The 20801-nt window shown below is 39.9% G+C and overlaps 1 protein-coding gene across 1 annotated transcript in view; it reads left to right on the top strand.

The window, feature by feature from the left end:
* The first annotated feature begins 4340 nt into the window (after nucleotides 1-4340).
* Nucleotides 4341-20801, top strand: part of LOC109212077 (nuclear pore complex protein NUP93A-like) — a 23156-nt gene continuing 6695 nt past the window's right edge. Inside the window, exons 1-8 of the mRNA XM_019375691.1 lie at nucleotides 4341-4550; nucleotides 4795-4886; nucleotides 5475-5541; nucleotides 6113-6172; nucleotides 18797-18886; nucleotides 19116-19385; nucleotides 20261-20356; nucleotides 20453-20590. Coding sequence (XP_019231236.1) covers nucleotides 4449-4550; nucleotides 4795-4886; nucleotides 5475-5541; nucleotides 6113-6172; nucleotides 18797-18886; nucleotides 19116-19385; nucleotides 20261-20356; nucleotides 20453-20590 — 915 coding nt within the window. The 5' untranslated portion in view covers nucleotides 4341-4448. The remainder of the gene's footprint in view (nucleotides 4551-4794; nucleotides 4887-5474; nucleotides 5542-6112; nucleotides 6173-18796; nucleotides 18887-19115; nucleotides 19386-20260; nucleotides 20357-20452; nucleotides 20591-20801) is intronic.

Here is a 20801-nt window from a genome sequence, read left to right as displayed (position 1 = left end):
TAACATAAAATGTCACAAAATTGCAAAATAATGAAAGAAATCATTTTGTTTGAATTTTGGGAATAATTCACTTAGGGCAAAAATCACGTGCTCACACGTGATCATAACAAACACTGTATTATGGGCTTCAACATGAAATTATGGGTTTCAACATGAAGGTGCAAGTTGTTTCCTGTATTCATGCAGAATTACTAACACTTTATCAAAGTTTGGAATTTGCCGTAGGAAAAAATATTTTTCCAATCGTAACCGAAGCTGACTCAACACATGTAATAAACCTACTTGAAAATGGCCATTCAACTTAAGGCTCTCTCTTATATAATTGCAGGTGGTTGATATCCGCGAAGGAGAAGGAACTAGTAGTCCAGCATAACTTCAGGAAAGGGAATGAAGTAGCAGACCTGCTGGCAAAGGAAGCTGCCAAGCAGACCCCCATAAATAAGCTCACATGTTTTGTTAACCCCCACCCTTTGTCGTGGCCAGGATGCTGGCGGACAGGGATGGAGGTTCTTGTAGGAAATTAGTGCTTGAAAGCACGTGTAGAACCCTTACAAAGCTAGGTAATCTGAATGCCGTAGACGGCATCTCCGCTATGTGTAATGATCCCTTGGATCATTGTAACAATGTTTTGTAGTATTGAATAAAAGTATCTACTCTTAAAAAAAACCAAATTAACATAATCGAGCGCGCACATTGTATGTAACGACCCGACCGGTCGTTTTGAGCTATAGCGTTGTTCGACGGTTTAAGGACATGGGCAGCTTCCCTTCGACTATTATGACTCGTACGCGTGGTCGGAATTGAATTTCGGGAAGTTCGGAGTTGATTTAGAAAGAAAATTCTCATTTCGGAAGCTTTAAGTCGGAAGAATGACTAAGGTTGGATTTTTGAGTAAACGACATCGGTATCGGGATTTCAAGGTTCCAACAGGTTCGTAGGATAATTTCAGACTTGGGAGCATGTTCGGATCGGATTTTGGATGACTCGGGAGCATTTCAGCGCCTATTGTGGAAGTTAGCATTTTGGAAGAAATTCATAAATTCGGTGGAAGTGCATTTCAATGTTATCGGTGTCTGTTTGGGATTCCGAGTTGGGAAATATCTCCGTATGGTGATTCTGGTACTTGGAATGCATCCGAAAGTGGATTCGGAGGTCCGTAGGTCATTTTGGGGTCTTTGGCGAAAGTTAGAAATTTAAAGTTTTTTGAGAAGTTTTATCGGAAGTGGACTTTTTGATATCGGGGTCGGATTTCGATTTCGGAAGATGGAGTAGGTACGTAATGTCGAATGTGACTTGTGTGGAAGATTTGAGGTCAATCGGACGTGATTTGATAAGTTTCGGCATCGGATGTAGAAGTTTGTAGTTCTAAAGTTCATTAAGCTTGAATTGGGTTGCGATTCATGGTTTTATCGTTGTTTGATGTGATTTGAAGGCTCGACTAAGTTCGTAATGTGTTTTGAGACATGTTTGTATAATTGGTTGAGGTCCCGAGAGCTGACGTTTGGGCACACCTGCGAGCGCGCATGTGCGAAGGCAGTGGCCGCAGAAGCGGCGAGGGGCGCATGTGCGAAGAAGAAGTCGCAGAAGCGGATGCGCGGAAGCGGCCAAGGAGTCCGCAGGTGCGGAATGTCGCTGGGCAGAAGGGTTTTTATAAAACGGGACTTGGCCCATTTTTCTCCCATTTTCACTTGGTTGGTGCGATTTTGGAGAGCTTCAAAGGGGGATTTTCATCAAGCAACACAAGGTAAGTGATTCTCACTCAATAAAAGTTAAATACATGGTTTGTATAAGGATTTAAACATGGAAATTTGTAGAAATTGCGTGGGTTTTGGTAGAAAACCTATAATTTGGTATTTTTAGAGTTTGACCACGAATTTGGGCATGGAATTTGGAATAAATTATATATTCGAGTTCGTAGTGTTATGAGTAAAGTTTATCTTTGAAAGTTTTCGGAATCCTGGCACGTGGTCTCGATCGTAATTTTTATCGACTTTTCGAACAGAATTGGAAATTGTTGTAAATATGATTATATTAGAGTAGATATTTATGTAATTGCCCATTTATTAACTAGTTTTGGAGCGTCGGGCATCGATTTGAGTTGTTTGAAAGGCTTGGGAGCCGGCTATGAAACTTCGGAGCAAGGTAAGTCTCCTTTCTAACCTTGTAAGAGGGAATTAACCCCACATGTGAAATAATTCAATATGTGCTTCTAATTGTGGGGACTACGTACGCGCGAGGTGACAAGAATCCGTGCGTAGCTACTATTATGCTTATGTCCGGGTAGTCTAGGACCCAAATCATGTTATATTTGCGATGCTTGCATCCTACTTGTCAATTTAATTGTTTAAAACATATTGGAACTTGTTAAAAGAAATTCAAAAGGTTAAACTTCGCCTACTTGAGTTTAGGGCGGGCCACTTGACCGTTAATGAGAATTTGATGTTTCTTTGAACATTAACCCCTTAATAAATTCTTGATTTGGTTGTTTGAAAGTGCTTATCTTTTTGTGGAGCGGGCCGAACGCCTCGGCAGATTTAAATAGATGCATTTATGGTTTCGCGTCGTTCGACCCTCGGCAGTGCACAATTTAAATATTATGTTGGATCGGACCGTACGACCTCGACATGATTGAATTGATTGCTTTGAAAATTTAAAATATATGACGTTGCCTCAGTGGCCTGAGATAAATTGTGAAATAATGATAAATAAATTTGGAGATTTCTTGAATTACAAAAGAATTACTTACTTCCTTCATGTTATTGAGAGTGCAGCCGTTTAATAAAATCCACAATTACGTATATTATCGGTATATTATTGTTGGCCCGTAGTAAATGTCAGAGTCGACCTCTCGTCACTACTTCTTCGATGTTAGACTGGATACTTACTGGGTACGCGTTGTTTTCGTACTCATACTACACTTGCTGTACATTTTGTTGTGTAGGCACATGTATGTCCAGGGGCCTTGTGGGTGCAGCGGTGCGGTTGATACGGGGACTTAGGCGAGCTGCATCTTATGTTACGATCCGCAGCCGGTAGAGTCTCCTTTAGAGTATTTATATTTTTCTCTCTTGTCCAATGTTGTATTCCGGACAGATGATGTATATTTTATTTTATTTTTCCTAGTTGATGCTCATGCACTTGAAAAATCGGGTTCTGGGATGATTATGGGTTATTCAATATTGAGATTTTGAAAAGTATTATTATTTACTCTGAATTTTTTTCACCGTCTACTATCTAATTGAAGTAATACTATGATTTCAACAATATTAAAAAGAGACCTAAATTAAGTATTTAATTGTTGGCTTGCCTGACATCGTTGTCCGACGCCATCACGACCTTTAATGAATTTTGGATCGTAACATTGCATTCATGTTTATTCGTTTGATCCATTTTTCTGGGTCGATTACAAAATATTTTCTAATGTTAATAATAAAGCAAACTACTAAAAGTTTCACTTAAAACAAAAGATCCTTAATAATTTTCATATTAGATTTTGATATATACGCTAAGTAAATTTGTCACTATTTGAATAGCTTAAGCACAACAATTAGGTGCTGTTTTTTGTGATTGCGAATTAGTGTTTATTATAACCACTTTTGTAATTAATCATGTTTTAAGTGGTTTGATCCTGCAAGTATCTTTTACATTAGTAGTATTTATAAATTAAATTTTATACGAATTGTGAAATTTCACAAATGCTTGGTAAATATGTGAGCCTACTTAATTAACTATATTTCATAAGTTATTATATTTTTATGTGCTAATATTATTATTTCGCATATAATTTAAATCTTGACACATACTAGTTAGTATTATTCTTGCTACTTGTATATGGCTAGTTAATTATGAAGTAGTAACTAGTATATAAAAATAACAAAATTTAAAACTTTGTAATGTAACTCCAGAAGTCCTAACATCAATGAAATATTAAATATGGGACTACGATATAATTAATTGTAAATTAATCGAATAAATAGAATATCGGCTTGCAAATGGGGCACAATTTATTGTAGACAGATATATTGATTAATATTCATCTAATTTGTTATGTTAAGTACACCATAGGACCAAATACAATATTCAAAACAATAACAACAGTAAAAATATTGGAAAATAATTTTTTTGGAGTCCATTTAAGGCTGCGGTTACTTTAAAATTTTAAAATATCGATGATCTTTTTATGTTTTTTTTGGGTTTTTAATAATCTTTTTCAAAAACGAAGGTCGCTGTAGAAATGGCGACCTGATTTTAGTAGGGGCAAGAAGTCGCGTGTAGAAAGGGCGACCTGCTTTATAAATACAGTAGAGGTAAAACAGTCATTATGTTACAGTGTACCCGATTGCAGAGAATAACTAAAGAAAAAGGAGAAACTTTACCGCTCAAATTAGGGCAGTTCTCTCTCTCTCTCTCTCTCTCTCTCGAAGTTCAGTAGCCACAGCGCAGAAAAAATGGCGAACGATGTAGACATGAGTGGATGGAGTGAGCTTCTACACTCTTCTTCGAAGCTTCTAGAACAAGCCGCTCCTTCTGCTCAGTTCCCTCCTCTTCAGGTTCCATTTATAAAACTCTTCACTCCTTTTTCTTTTCTTTCGAAATTTCATTATTTATTTGTTTTGTTTATTAACGGAGGAGAAAATGTGTTAATTGACTTTTCATTGTAGCTTTGATTAGTCTAAAATGCTGAGTAATATATTTCGAAATTTCATTTGTTTTGAAAATGTGTGGGGATTATCGTAGTTTTGATAGTTTAAGAGCTGTAATGTTTTATTTTTAATTTTTTGTTGGAATATTTAGAGGAATTTGGATCAACTGGAAGCATTAACGAAGAAATTGAAGGCCAAAAATCTAAGAACCGAAGCTCCTTCTCAATCTATTGCTGCTACCAGGTACATTTACTTCTTATGTATGCATTATTAATACTTAGTTTTAATTTAAATCCTCATTTTTTTTGTAAAGTGATATATTTAGTTATGAATTCTAGCATTATTCTTTTGGAATTTTGGTACAGTAAGGTTGCAACTTATGGTAATTTTGTATATAATATTTTGTAAAAAAGCTTCAGATATTGATTAAAGAGTTTAAGTTCTGTGCACTGTCGGTGTAAAGAGTTTTTAGGTAATCAGATCACTTATCAAGTAGTTATAGGTAAATCTCTTAATAAGCATTAATTGGTACCCTTGTAAAAGTAGTTATTAACCTGCTATCATAGGTTAAATTCATCCATAAAACCTTATTTCTCTTACTCTTTATCTCCTTATTTCCCTTCCTTTCTCCTTTCCGTACTTTCCAAACATAGGGTTAGTTTCATACTCACACCTGTTCTTTCAAAACATTTTTGAAGTTTTATTTATACTCGTAATCTTTTGCATACATTTTCAATAGATGAGGGGTTAGTGGTGGGAAATATGGAGACTAAGACTAATGGAAATGTAGGTTGTGCACTGTTTGATTGTTTGTTTCCTTTGTTCTGAAAGGCTACTAGCTCGTGAGGGCATCAACGCAGAGCAGCTTGCTCGTGATCTTAAGTCTTTTGAGTTGAAGGTACAGTTTTTCTTCTCATTTTGAGCTTTGCAAGTTATTTATTCAGTTGCTTATATTTGATAGTGATCCACTTTGAGAATTTATGAACATATAAAAGCTGATTACATAGAATGATTTTGAGGTAATGGATGAAAATTTCTAAGGTTTGGTAGACGTTTTGTTATTGATAATGTTTATCCAACAACATCAGATGTGAGTACTTTGTCTTACATATGAGTCTTACTTTAAGTTGTGCCAACTGTTTGTCCCCCTCTTTGTGCTTACAAATAGGCCATGAGAAGGATGTGAGCACTACGCATGACTATAATCCTTTTGCTGCATGTGGCTGAGTTAAATCATCGTAATAGCGTACTAAATCGGAATTTAAATTAGTAGATCGAAATATAAGAATAAAATGAGGGTTTCTCCTTTTTTTTTTTGGGAATAAGAATCTAAAGGATCATTTTCTACTACTGACATTCTAAATTAGTTCTGGTGACAAATTGGGTTAGAAAAATGTCCTTGACAGTTTTCTCTGATTGTACCTTTGTGTTCATTTTCTTTCCATTCATCTGTTCACTTCCCTTAGCAGACAACATTTGAAGATGTTTTCCCTGCGGAGGCAACAACTGTTGAAGAGTATCTGCAACAGGTATATTCATCTTTTAATGTGCAGATAAGTGTATTCATCTTTTAATGTGCAGATAATGTTCTTTGTAAGTACTACCCTTATGTTGCTATTGTTGCTCCAAAACGCACACGCAAGTATACGTGGTCGACAAGTAATATAGGATTGTAAGTCCAGATATCGTACCCACAGGGACTTGTGATTAACTATCAACTAAATTAAACCAAACAATTAATCTATTCAAACGAATCCTAACGTATGAATATTTAACTAAAATTAATCTAGAGTAGTAAACTAAGAGATTAAAGAAAACAAGTTGGTGAATTATAGAGACGAATTCAATGAGAGTGATTATTCTAGAGCTATGGGTTAGCTAACAATCCCGTTGAGTTTTTCACTTAAATCGTCTAATTAATTTATCTGGTTTATTGATTGACAGGGTTAATATTGCTCGTAGCCTTCTCCCGAAGTACAACTCGCCTATTCAAGCTAACCTAACGCCTATATTCCTATGGAATTAGGATTAACAAGAACGCCTTTATAATTCCCGTATAATAACCAAGCAAGACGATTAGGTATATTCCTATCCCAACCGCAAATCCGCTCACCCTAAGAGTTAAGATCTTGCTCTACTCAATCTTATATGCAATCTAGAATTCCCTTTCCCGAGTTCAATCCTAGATTCGTAGATAGTATTCAATTGGTGATCAAGCAATCAAATAACTAAGCGCAAGATTGAATAAATAAACCAATATGATAAAATAATAAGAACAATTCAAGCTTCAAACTACAATGTTCATGTAGCACCCAAAACTCTAGAACTAATAAACTATGAGATTAAAAAAAGAGAAGAGAAGAAAAACTAGTTAGAAGGCTCCTCCAAGCGTGGTGTGTGTTCCTCCACGTGAATTCTCCGTCAAAGTATGTTAGAAATCACCAAAAGTGGCGTCCTCCTTCAAAATACCGTTTTTCCATGTATATATACCAAGTAGGGTTGGGCCCAAACAATTATACCTTCTCCAATGTGAAAAAGGACATTTTTCCCGGGTTTGACTAGCGCGGTCGCGCATCTGGGCGCGCTAATGGCCGCGCTAGTTGGACAACTTTCTGTCCTAGGCGCGCTAAAACTAGCGCGATCGCGCATCTGGGCGCACACTTTTCACCCTGTTCCGTTTGGAATTTGGAAAAACGTAAAACATGAAAGTTGTAGCCCTTTGAGTTAGCTTTCCAACCATATATTGTGGAGACCATATGGAGTTCTGAGCAAAAAGTTATATCCATTTTACTAGACAGTGCGCAATATGCCTACTCGATTCTTCGTTCGCTCTAACTATCATTCGTTGGCTCCCAAACGCGATCCCGGCTTGTATCCTTGGGCTTTTACTCAGATTTCAAAGCTCCAAATCACTTGAATTCATTCCATAACATCTCTATAGCTCGGAATCACTCCTACAAGGCATAAAACACAGTTAGTGCAAGACACTAGCGATTAAAGCTCAAACTCAATTAAAGTGCAGTAAATTTGAGTGTAATAATCGACTAAAATACGTAATTATAGCCTATCATCAACACCCCACACTTAAATGTTGCTCGTCCTCGAGCAATGGGACTATCTAATAAACCCCCCAACTACGTACAAGTATCAATGATAGAGGAGTACTTTATCTTTTACCCACACACTATACCCTAGACTATGATCAATACCGGCACACAAGCATGAACACACAAAAATTCACATTATTCCCGTCTAAGCATGCCCAAGTATAATATTTCACTTCAATCAATTCCAACAACCTATTTGTCACCACCCAACCTCAAGAGCCGACTTGCAACCACTAAGCACCCTCAACTCATGCACTTACCCAATAAGAAAGTTTACAACATCACCAATCATTCATGAGATCATGTGCTCTTACCAATAAACAAAAGAGTGAATATAGATAGTCCACACATTCAAACATACTTTTGAATATAGATTAAGGACATCTCACAATTTGAACAAAATTCGCTCACTCTCACAAAGAGTTCATATCCATCCCGTGGTCGTACTATAAGCTTGCCCGTAGTGTATATCTCTACTAATTTAAGCTAGCCAAATCTAGGATCAATTAGGACTTTTAGGTTGTAATGTAGGCTAAGGGACGGGTATGATACAATTAGAAATAGTGGCTCCCTCCTAAGCATTTTAATACACTACATTCACAATTCAAGCACATATTCTTCTCAACCAAATCAGTTGCCATACACAACATAGCCCTCTTTTTAATTAAGCACTTCTTTACTTTTCACTAGCGCAAATCAATAAGAATTGGAGGTGTTTTATGTTTCTACATACTTTCACTATCATTTTTTTTCTTTGACTTCTTCTTTCTCTTTTTTTTTCTTTTTCACACACTCCATACAATAAAGTTCATCGGCTAGTGACCCTTGATTTCAACTTTAGTGCACCAACGGGCCCTTCCATGGTTCCCCTCAAAAGCTACTCCTCAATCTCTAACCTTACTTCTTTTAGCGACTAAGTGCCTTAGGAGGTAAAGGTTCAATCAATATCAAATTAAGAACAAAATAGGGGTATGGCTTGTAACGTGGGTGCCAAAAGAAAGGTCTATAGGCTCAAAGGGGCTAGCAACGGAAAATTTTATTTTTATGTGACAAACACATCCATGATCAAGCAAGAAAATGCCTACGTCATCTCCTAGATTAGCACACTTACAATTTCGCTTCAATTAACACACGGGGCAAGTTCTAGACTACACAGGATAGCATAGAGAATCACAATCCCTCACACACACGTTGCACATGACTCAATCAAGATGTTTCTATTCAACTCTCAAGTCAAGTAAGCACACATAATTGAGAAATTTAAGCAATATTGCACTATGTGGCATACAAGTCAAACAACTGAGAAAAGGCGTCACAAAATAGGTTATTTACTTTACTTAGGCTTCACAATTCAAACCAAATACACGGGAAAACAGAATGTATGTCATAGCCTAATGTGCTAGCATCAACCATGTCAATGAGTATCTCAGAGCGACTCAGTTTCTTCCTAAACTACTCCTAAAAAAATAAAAATAAAAATAAAGTACCCGGTTCGAGCTACACCCTTGGAAAAGAACCGGCGCCCAAAGAAAAACCAAGGGATACTACCTAACTATCCTAAAAAAAATAAATTCTTTTTGGTATTTTTAATCGGACTTTTATCCCTCAAGAAAATTATCCAAAAGATCCATCGTCGGGAAAAGTCCGAACTTTTTCTAATTTTTTTTGTTTTTAAGAAAAACTACTACTCTAAGAACGAGTACTACAACTACACTAAGAACGAGTCTACAACTAAGCTAAGATAGCACAAAAAATCACCCAAACAATCTCCTCACCCCACACTTAAAATTGTGCAATGTCCTCAATGCACACTAAAAATAGCAAGAAGGTAAAAGAGACTCCCTGGTAGGCCAAAGGCCGAAGAATTAGCAGCTCACGGGATACTCAGACTTCTCCCAGGTACAGTCCTTTGTGCGGGCACCCCACACTAAGTTCTAACCACATGGCTCACTTTTGCACACTTCCTGTGGCTTTGCTCCCTATGCTCAAAATCCTACAAAATAAAACAACACTACAAAAATAATAAAAATAATAAAATAGACATAAATAAAAGAAAGCAGTAAAGTTGGGTTGCCTCCCAAGAAGCGCCTAATTTAACGTCGCGGCACGACGCCATCACTTTCACCACTTTTCCTTCCACTTTGAGGATATAAATTGCGCCCCCAATTTTGCATCAATTTTTCTGTCACGTTCTTGAGGCGGTAGTGTGAAAATAAAGGAACCAAGCAATAGATATCGCATCTTGCACTTCTTGGCCCTTATGTGAGGAATGTCGTTTTGTCTTCTTGGCATCACAAATTTCAGAATATAAACACTTTGTTCCTCATCCATTGACTCCTCTATATGCTCGAATGGATCAATTCCCATGTCACCAACCAAACACAATGTTGAAAAATGTTTAGAATGAGGTCCAATACGCTCTAACTCCAAAATTGTATTATTTTTGACATCCTCAATTTCGCACTCTTCGTCAACCTTGGCATCATTAATAATATTTTGGTCGAATAGTTGGAATTCCTCTTTCCGCTCCATAAGTTGACCAGTATCCACTACAATTGGTTGTAGGGCATCAGACGCCTCAACCTTTTTATTCAATTGATCGTGCAGGTCATGGATATCTAAGCCAAATTGGTCTATCTCTTGCCTGAGCTCAGTTCTTCCTTCTATTAGTTGTTCTATCATATTTGAAAGACCATCACGTAGAAACTCATGAGATTTTATTAGTTGAGCTTGTTCCTCTAGCCAAGATTGGCTCACTGTATCTGCTTCTTCTAAATTTTCTTCTGGTGGGAACTCTCTCTCTTCAGCCACTTCCTCCGCCTCAGCCATCATTCTCATGATTGCTTCACTAATTCTTTGTAAAGCCTTTCGATTTTCATCTTGTTGCTCGGCTACTTGCCTCATCATCATCTCATGTTGCTCGACTACTTGCCTCATCATGTCCATAATACGAGCCATGCTTTCCATATCCTCCACTTCATTGTTCCTATCAAACTCATAAACATTATTAGAAACATTATAATAAGAACTCTGAGAAGGATAATAAGAATTAGGACAACCATCCCAATGGCCACCTTGACAACCACACTCATTACAAAAATTCCACACATCAGATTGAGATGCACAATTTTGCCCAAAGTGTGGTCCTCCACAATATGGACAAGGATCACCATAATAAGAATAACAAATATTCGACCAATTATCACTCCAAGATGCCATATCAACAAAGATAATAAAATATTAAACTAAAATAAAAATAAAAAATAAAAACTTGAATAGGCAAAAAGTAAAAAATCCAATCTAGTAAAATAGTTAATTTCTAAGTTCGCCAAAAACTTGTTGCTCCAAAACGCACACGCAAGTATACGTGGTCGACAAGTAATATAGGATTGTAAGTCCAGATATCGTACCCACAGGGACTTGTGATTAACTATCAACTAAATTAAACCAAACAATTAATCTATTCAAACGAATCCTAACGTATGAATATTTAACTAAAATTAATCTAGAGTAGTAAACTAAGAGATTAAAGAAAACAAGTTGGTAAATTATAGAGACGAATTCAATGAGAGTGAATATTCTAGAGCTATGGGTTAGCTAACAATCCCGTTGAGTTTTTCACTTAAATCGTCTAATTAATTTATCTGGTTTGTTGATTGACAAGGTTAATATTGCTCATAGCCTTCTCCCGAAGTACAACTCGTCTATTCAAGCTAACCTAACGCCTATATTCCTATGGAATTAGGATTAACAAGAACGCCTTTATAATTCCCGTATAATAACCAAGCAAGGCGATGAGGTATATTCCTATCCAAACCGCAAATCCGCTCACCCTAAGAGTTAAGATCTTGCTCTACTCAATCTTATATGCAATCTAGAATTCCCTCTCCCGAGTTCAATCCTAGATTCGTAGATAGTATTCAATTGGTGATCAAGCAATCAAATAACTAAGCGCAAGATTGAATAAATAAACCAATATGATAAAATAATAAGAACAATTCAAGCTTCAAACTACAACGTTCATGTAGCACCCAAAACTCTAGAACTAATAAACTATGAGATTAAAGAAAGAGAAGAGAAGAAAAACTAGTTAGAAGGCTCCTCCAAGCGTGGTGTGTGTTCCTCCACGTGAATTCTCCGTCAAAGTATGTTAGAAATCACCAAAAGTGGCGTCCTCCTTCAAAATACGTTTTTCCATGTATATATACCAAGTAGGGTTGCGCCCAAACAATTATACCTTCTCCAATGTGAAAAAGGACATTTTTCCCGGGTTTGACTAACGCGGTCGCGCATCTGGGCGCGCTAATGGCCGCGCTAGTTGGACAACTTTCTGTCCTGGGCGCGCTAAAACTAGCGCGATCGCGCATCTGGGCGCGCACTTTTCACCCTGTTCCGTTTGGAATTTGAAAAAACGTAAAGCATGAAAGTTGTAGCCCTTTGAGTTAGCTTTCCAACCATATATTGTGGAGACCAAATGGAGTTCTGAGCAAAAAGTTATATCCATTTTACTAGACAGTGCGCAATATGCCTACTCGATTCTTCGTTCGCTCTAACTATCATCCGTTGGCTCCCAAACGCGATCCCGGCTTGTATCCTTGGGCTTTTACTCAGATTTCAAAGCTCCAAATCACTTGAATTCATTCCATAACATCTATATAGCTCGGAATCACTCCTACAAGGCATAAAACACACAGTTAGTGCAAGACACTAGCGATTAAAGCTCAAACTCAATTAAAGTGCAGTAAATTTGAGTGTAATAATCGACTAAAATACGTAATTATAGCCTATCATCAGCTATCATGATGCATTTTTTGGTACATCATATGTATTGCTCATTCACATTTGAGAAGAAATAATGGACTGTATAACTTGATTTGTCCGTCATTTGGGAGATTGGTCATCATAGTATTGTTTTTTTTGAGAAGGTAACATATTGTATATTATAATAAAATCAGTACATAGGTTGTAGCATTCACCTTATATAAGTGCCACCGTGATGTCTTTGCCACTTTATTGTGTCCACCCCACTCTGTAAACCTATGAATTTTTCTAGATGTTTGTAGGAGTCAGTCATTCTGGCCACCTCCCAATCATTCAAGTTTCTTCTAAAAATGAGTGTCCATCCTTGAGGGGTCCACACTTCAGCCACTGTGTTCTGTTGATGTTGTGCCAGGCCATATATATCAGGGAAGAGGTCCTTTAAACATCCATCTCCCAGCCAAGGAGGTTTTATGGCCATCTTGCACTTTAATGGATGAGTGGTTCTTTAGAATAGGCCAGAGTGACCTGATGGATCTCCATAAGCTAACTCCATATGCTGTATTTACTTCCTTTGTTAACCATTTGTCTTCCTCGCCATATTTGGCTTTGATCACATTACCCTATAAGGCTTGGGGTTCTTGGTATCAGAGCTTGTTTGCGCCATCCTATGCCATGATACATAGTATCAGAATGGGAGTTGAGATGGCGAGGGCATTTTGGATGTCAGTGCGGAGATCACATCGAAGTAGAGATTGATGTTCATATGCCACCAGAGATTGTGAACTCGATACTGAACTCGATACTGCTGGTCGAAGAAGGGGATGGGTCACCCAGTTCCTTTCAAAAGTCTAGGCTTCCGTTGAAGGTGATGATATGCTGATGAGTCGGATGGCCAAGGAAAAGGCCAGGTTTGCCAGGTCGTGCAACTATATTGCAAAGAGTCGGAGCAGTGGACTATAAACATGGGCATGATCATGCAGAGATCTTGCCGAAGATGCGGGAAGCGCATCAATTGAGTGTCTGTCTTGAGGGATTGACTTGAGAACTGCCTGAGGGCATGGAAAAGACGCCTAGCCATCTAATGGGCTGCAATGAATGGAAGGCGAGTCCCTTGACAACTGCGACGAAGGACTTGAGCATAGGCTTCTTAGCGGGAGACATGAATGTTACAATGAGGTGGAGTCAGCCACTATGTTTGTGAAAAAGGGGCCAAACCGTTTGTTGGGGAGGTCCAGGGCTGAATTGCCAAGGTGAGGAGACGAATTCTAAGGATAGTGAAGCTTCATAATCGAGCGGATTTCCATGTTAGAAGATGTCTTTCTGGAAAGGGGTATAGCGATGATCGAGGACCAAATGATTTGGGGTCATGTGCGAGGGACACCGAACCGGGAAGCCGGGCTAGCAAGACCAAGAGAGTCTTGTCTATAGGGCGAGTACAAAGTTACTATTGGGAGCATTGGGTACTTGCTGAGGAAGTGACAGTTGGAAAACAGAGAGCTTTGTTCCTGAATGTGGCGATGCTAATACTTTGAGAATGCAATACTCACCGAGAGTAGGTCCCATGAGCTAATTGGGACAGGTACGTTAAGATGCGTCCTCCACATTGAGTGTGGGAGGACTCGCCGATGCGAAAGGCATTGAGGCGGAAATTTCGAGTACGGGAGCAAGAGTCTTCCATGGTACGAGGGTGAGGTATAGACTACGTGAGCGACTGTGCTACGTGAGTTCCGCCTGAGGGCGCGTAAGAGCTTGGTGTGCTGTTGAGCCACGGGAGCTATAAGGCTACGCAAGTTGTCGAACTGGGGGAGTTGCGTCATGAAAGCACGTTGGTGTGCTTACCATTGTGGGAAGAGCTTCGGACAGGACCAAGGCCGTGAGGATCATGGTGTGCTTGGTGAGTGTGCGTCACCACAAAGTTAGACACCAGAGGGTGCAAGTGCGGAGGCACTTTCCAAGCGGACACCGACAGGAGGCGAAGTGCAGATGGCACGCTTGGAAATACTTGGGGGAGAAGTGCAAGGGGCACGACTTAATTTTGAGATGGACTTCGAGGAAGTCCCCCACTGGACTAAGGGAGCCGCGGTGATCCCCGAGGGGGCAGACTTCGGATTGTCTGGGCATTGTTGTGTCATCGGGGACGATGACATGGTGAGTATGGGAGCCTTGTCACACCCCGCATTTTGGGAGTGCAGGCATCTAAAGTCCTGGGCGCTACAGTGCTGCAGGACGAGTGTCAGTCACGTAGGCGACGTGTGCTGGCAATGCAAGTGTAAAGAACCATCAGGCAGAGGGATTATGCATGAGGCAACAACCATATAGACATGTTGTGCTGCACGTCCTAAAAGTGCCGAGTTATGACGGGAATCTAGGGATTTTGGTTGTGTGCCATGTTCCTAGTATGCCCTTATATATGCTGACCAAGTTTGGTGTCATTTGGAGAATGTTTACCTATGGGCTTGACTTAGCCGAGGACCAGTGGCATTGTGGCAATATGCCTTTGTGTCCAAAGGTATAGCCATTTCCACAAGTATGGGAATGGAGTGTAACTTCATGGAAGTGTGAAGGAAGTCAAGGGAAAGCTTTATGAACGGATGGCGCCTTATTCGGAGTTCGAATGATCGAGAAAGTTCCAGCCTGACGCTCTAACCAGAGAAGTCAACTCAGGAGTCTTGGGCTTTTTTATTTTAAGCACATATAAGCGGGATATAGGTGTTGAAAGCTCAGCCTGCCTCCCCCGTGCGTGCTGTGAAGCAGCCGCACCTAAGTGAGCCACCTTGAGGGGGAACCTCAAGGGCCTGTCCTGACATCTCAAAGGAATGTCTTGGGTATCCATACGAGTTTGGGAACTCTATGGACGGCGCTATGCCTTCGGGCTAGTGTTGGGCACCAAACGGGTACTGGAGGCTTGACGCGTGGCGTGGGATGACTTAGCCCCGCGTGCTGCCGAAATGTTGGACGAATGCCTCAGTGCCGATTGGACACTTGACACACCTATCGTGGGGCATCATGTGTTGACTTGTGAGCATAGCTTGGGTTCAGCTATGCGAGCAGGTGTCCGTTGGCCTAGACGTGCAGTTGTGGGGCGACGCTGCACTATGCGGGACGGAAGTATGTCGGGCGTTCAATGAGAGACGCTTATGACAAGGGCCAAGGATTGAAGGTTGCCTTACTCGGGCTAAGCACAAGCTGGGTGCGGATGCACGAGGCGAGTGTCATGCTTGAGGATTAGACTATGCACGCGAGAGTGATGCTCAGTGTCAGGCAAGGGACAGACATGTCTGGAGCCAAACCCGGGTGCGCGCACGGACGGGATCCAAACGAGAAGCGCCACAAGTTAGCCGAGGCACTCGTGCCTCGGCCAATGAGACGGCGGCACAAGTAGGAGCGAGCCTCGGAGCGAGCTCCCCCACTGGCATTAGATCGTGCTAGAATATCCTGGGCAAGTAAGTAGGCTGGCCCGTCAGGACGAGGTCCTGCGGGCGCCGCACGGGTCAAAGGTGCCCGCATGACACTGAGCATCGCTCTCGCGTGCAAAATCTAATCCTCAAGCTGACACTTGCCTCGTGCATCCGCACCCGACATGTGCTTAGCCCAAGGCAACTTCAATCCTTGGCCCTTGTCATAAGCGTCTTTCATTGCACGCCTGACATACTTCCGTCCAGCATAGTGCAGCATCGCCCTGCAACTGCATGTCAAGGGCCTGCCCTGACATCTCAAAGGAATGCCTTGGGTATCCATACGAGTTTGGGAACTCTATGGACGACGCTATGCCTTCGGGCTAGCGTTGGGCACCAAACGGGTATTGGAGGCTTGACGCGTGGGATGACTTAGCCCCGCGTGCTGTCGAAATGTTGGACGAATGCCTCAGTGCCGATTGGACACTTGACGCACCTATCTTGGGGCATCATGTGTCGACTTGTGAGCATAGCTTGGGTTCAGCTATGCGAGCAGGGGTCTGTTGGCCTAGACGTGCAGTTGCGGGGCGACGCTGCACTATGCGGGACGGAAGTATGTCGGGCGTGCAATGAAAGACGCTTATGACAAGGGCTAAGGATTGAAGGTTGCCTTACTCGGGCTAAGCACAAGCTGGGTGCGGATGCACGAGGCGAGTGTCAAGCTTGAGGATTGGACTGTGCACGCGAGAGCCATGCTCAGTGTTAGGCGAGGGACAGACATGCCTGGAGCGAAACCCGGGTGCGCGCATGGACGGGATCCAAAAGAGAAGCGCCACAAGTTAGCCGAGGCACTCGTGCCTTGGACAATGAGACGGCGACACAAGTAGTATTGTTAGAACCGTAAGGATTAAAAAAGAGCAGATTCACATAGGATAACTTAGCTGGCAAGGTAGCGTCTAGAGGTGAAATATAGAAGCATCATGAACAAGTGGTGATATGGATATAGGTAATGAAAAGGAAAGAAGAATTAGCTTGGACATGCCTTTGCTTGTAGGTGTCCTTATATCCTTGTTAATGGCTCACATGATATGTGAAAGGTAAGATATTTCCTAGATGTAGTAGTGTAATTGAGTGGGGTGTGCGAGAATATTGTTTGGCTTCAATTTGAGATGCTTGGTTTAAACTCATACTAAGGGTCTCAGAACAAGATTTGGCGCATGCATTTTAATAGCATAAGCTAATAAGTGGACTTCAACTATACTAAAACAGACTGGAGTTCAACATGAAGAAGTATCGGCTGCAATAGTATTTAGATTTTTACCAGTCATTGATCACTTTGTGCTCATTGGTTGTTTCAATTTTGTCGGATGTTCCTGAAGGGTCAAGCAAAAAGTTTAGGATATCAGAAAGACCATTTGACAACAAAGCAAGTATAAGAATGCAGTTGTCTGGTAGGGCCAGCCGTTATGTCTCATTGGTGTCAGCATTGTCACTCTTCAATGCACTTTTTATACAACTCTTCTGTGCACTTGAAAATCCCAAATCTTTTAACTAACAACACTTTCGATAGTGAAGAGTTAAAGTGTAATTGAAGGACATAGGATATTCGAAGGATGAAAGCATGTGGAAACTGTTCTGTTTTTGTCTTTCCTTGTTTTGGTATATGTTACATGTTCTCTTTCAAGGGCATGTAACTGATATGGGTGTGCTTAGGTATCAGCTGTGCATACCTGCAATTTTTTTCTAATTGAATGTGTATTTTCGATGAATCTGCACGAAGTACCTTTACCCATGTCAGATCAGTTCGACATGTGTGCATTGAGTCGAATAAAGAAATCATTTATCTAGGTTTCAATTTCAACATTCCTATTGAGAGGCAAGGTGAGGCTGCATGAGCTTGATGAGAATTGGAGAAGGGAAAATGGTGACGTTGAGGGATTGGAGATGAGAAATGATATCATCGAATACAGGAGACTGATACTTTGTTACAGTAACTAGGTTCAATATTAACATTCCTATTGAGAAGCAAAGTCAGACTGCATGAGCTGGATGGGAATTGGAGAAGGGAGAATGGTGATCTTGAGGGAGTGGAGATGAAAGATGATATCATCGAATACAAGGGAATGATACTTTGTTAGAGTGACAACCAATGATACCTTAGTCCATTATTTTGGAACGACTAGTGGTGTTAAGGGGGAATATTCCTGGGGGAGAGAGGGATTTCAAACTAGCAGTGTTGTAAAGTCATTTCTCTTTCATATTTTCATTTGATGTAAGGAGAAATGCCTGTATGCATAGATGTTTGGTGCAACGTGTTAGAAGATGATTGTTGAGCCACTTCTTCACATTGCAATAATTTTGGTACTACCTTGACGCGATATCAATGATAAGAATTTGATGTATTAAAATGATTTTAACACTCTTCCCCCGATCAGGAGATCCTGCAACCAAAGAGAGATTGTTCTTATAGTTGTAGTTTTTCTAATTGTTGATTTTAGGAGTTGTAAGGTACTTGTAAAAGCCACAAATTGCTTTTGTGTGTTTTGCAAGACCTTTTTGCGTAGTGTGCTCAGGAGTAGTATTCGCAATCCAAATTAAGTTCTTTCAAAATGGATATTCTCTGCCTAGTGCTGTTTTCTCTCCCTCCCAGAAATGAGTAAAGGAATAAATTTCAGCATTCTCAATGGGTGACCTTCTGCTTCGCTTGAAATGCATCATCGTCTCAGGATATCTCATATCCTTTTCTGCTGCTTGATCTTTCTTTCTTTGTCAGTTTGATACTTTCATAATATCCAATTGCATCATCATATTTTGTGCATTGCTCTATTTTACTTCATTTGATAAAGGATAATAATGTTTGATGTTGTAATCTTGGAATACTGCAAAACAGATCCATGAAATGGCAATGGTCTCTGCGGTTCAAGAAGCTCAGAAGGATAACCTAAAAAATTTCAATGATTACATGATGAAAGTTTTGGAGGTTAGTTCCCCCGCTGCTTTCCATATGGTTATCTTCTTCGTGGTGTGAGTTGCTAACATCTTTTGATTCTTATCAGAATCATTCATTAGCTGCTTGAGTTCGACTGAAAAGGCCATCAATTACTTTTATTATATTTCTTTTCCGTCTAGAGTTTGATATGCATCTATTTGGTTCCTTTGTTTTTTTATGCTTATTTTAAAGTCTTGTTGCATTGTGGACTTTGTTACAGAACGACTGGAAGAAGGAAAAAAGGGACTTCCTCCAGAGCCTAAGCCGAATTTCAACCTTACCCAGGACCAATATCAGTGAATCAAGCCCTTTAGGTGGTCGTCAGGGGCAAATAGCATCTTTGACTTATAGCCCTCAGATTTCTTCTGGTCCAGCTAGTGTGGAGTCTGTACCATTGGCCAATAGGCCCATCGTTGAGAAAAAGGCTGCTGCATATGGAGAAGTTGTCAAGAATCTCAATAGTGCAAGAGAGCGTAGTTTTCCCTTCAAAGTAAGTTCCCCGTCTTGGTTCCTCCTTCCTGTGAAGCCAGTGTATTTCTTCTATTTAGTTTTTGTGATTATATCTGGTATTGCTTTATTATGTAATTAGAGGACTAAGATTCCAATTGTTACGCTTTTAAAAGAACATGAAGGTTGTGACGTGGGGACTTGAAATGGAATGGTTGCAAAGTATTTGGATTCTAAGAATTCTGTCCAGTCATCTAACAAAAGTCAAAGGGAAAAATGTACTTGAATCGCTTATGTTGTAGTTTTCTTGGACAAATAAAGTACTATATAAGAAAAAAGCATGCAAGAAAGGCGAAAAACACAGACAAGATTGAAATACCGTAGTGCACAAGACACAATGTGATACTCTCTGCCTGCTCATCAAAAAAGAAAAAATGATATGCTCTGCTTGTCCCTGCTTCATATGATGATGTTGTTACTATTTGAATAGCCATAGTTTTTTGGTTAATTGTTTTTTCCACACATATCAAAGTACTTTTAAATACAGCAAATTTGATGTATGGTAGTTTTTACGTTATCTCTAAAAAGATCTATTTATTTAAAAAATTAAGGAATTGATGCTCAAATGAACATATAAAATGACATACTTTGACCGCGGTTCACCAATTCCCGTCTTTCCTTTTTGGGACAGAGGGAGTATTTGCATATTGCTGTTGGACACTAGCTAGATAAAGTTTAATACTTGATAATTCAAATTAAGAATTTATGCATACTATCACTTTGGCCTCTTTATTTGGTAGCCTCCTCTTGGTGTTCATTTGATGTTTCACTATGTTGATTGGATGGTCTTCTTAATCACTTTAAAGAATATTCATACTGAGTTTTTGTATTTGGTTAATTAGTTGTTATTATTGTTAGCCTGCTACAGCTTTTAAGCATGCTCTTGAGAGTTTGGGTCTCAATGCATATGGTGGGAAGTCAGTTGGCATTCAGAAGATCTGGCATCTAATGTCGGTATGGTGGCAAAATTGACTTTGTATCTCTCTTTTAATCTTATGGTGTTTAGATTTCTATCTGCAAATGGTTATCAATTAACAAACTTAATGATAGGCATTGATGGGTGAAGATCATTCAGCTTTCCAACATAATATTTCAAAGAAAATGTCCTTAGTAATTGGAGCTAGACGCCACCTAGAATGGGGTCACGAGAAGTATGTCATGGAAACAATTCAAGCTCATCCTGCTCAGGTAATGTATTGGGGCTGGTGTTGTCATTTGATAAGCATTTCTATGGTTGACTCCATCACGCTCTGGGATCTATTTAGTGTACTGTTAATTGGGTTCTTCAAATTGACTGAAGGATAGCTTGTTACTTTGAATGTTTATGAAGTCTCTTTTGGTCCTTTTCAACATTCTGTTTTATTCTTACTCTCTCTCCACACCCCCCCCCCCCCCCCCC

This window comes from Nicotiana attenuata, unplaced genomic scaffold (assembly GCF_001879085.1).
Source record: "Nicotiana attenuata strain UT unplaced genomic scaffold, NIATTr2, whole genome shotgun sequence".
Lineage (NCBI taxonomy): Eukaryota > Viridiplantae > Streptophyta > Magnoliopsida > Solanales > Solanaceae > Nicotiana > Nicotiana attenuata.
This window is presented reverse-complemented; position numbering and strand designations above follow the sequence as displayed.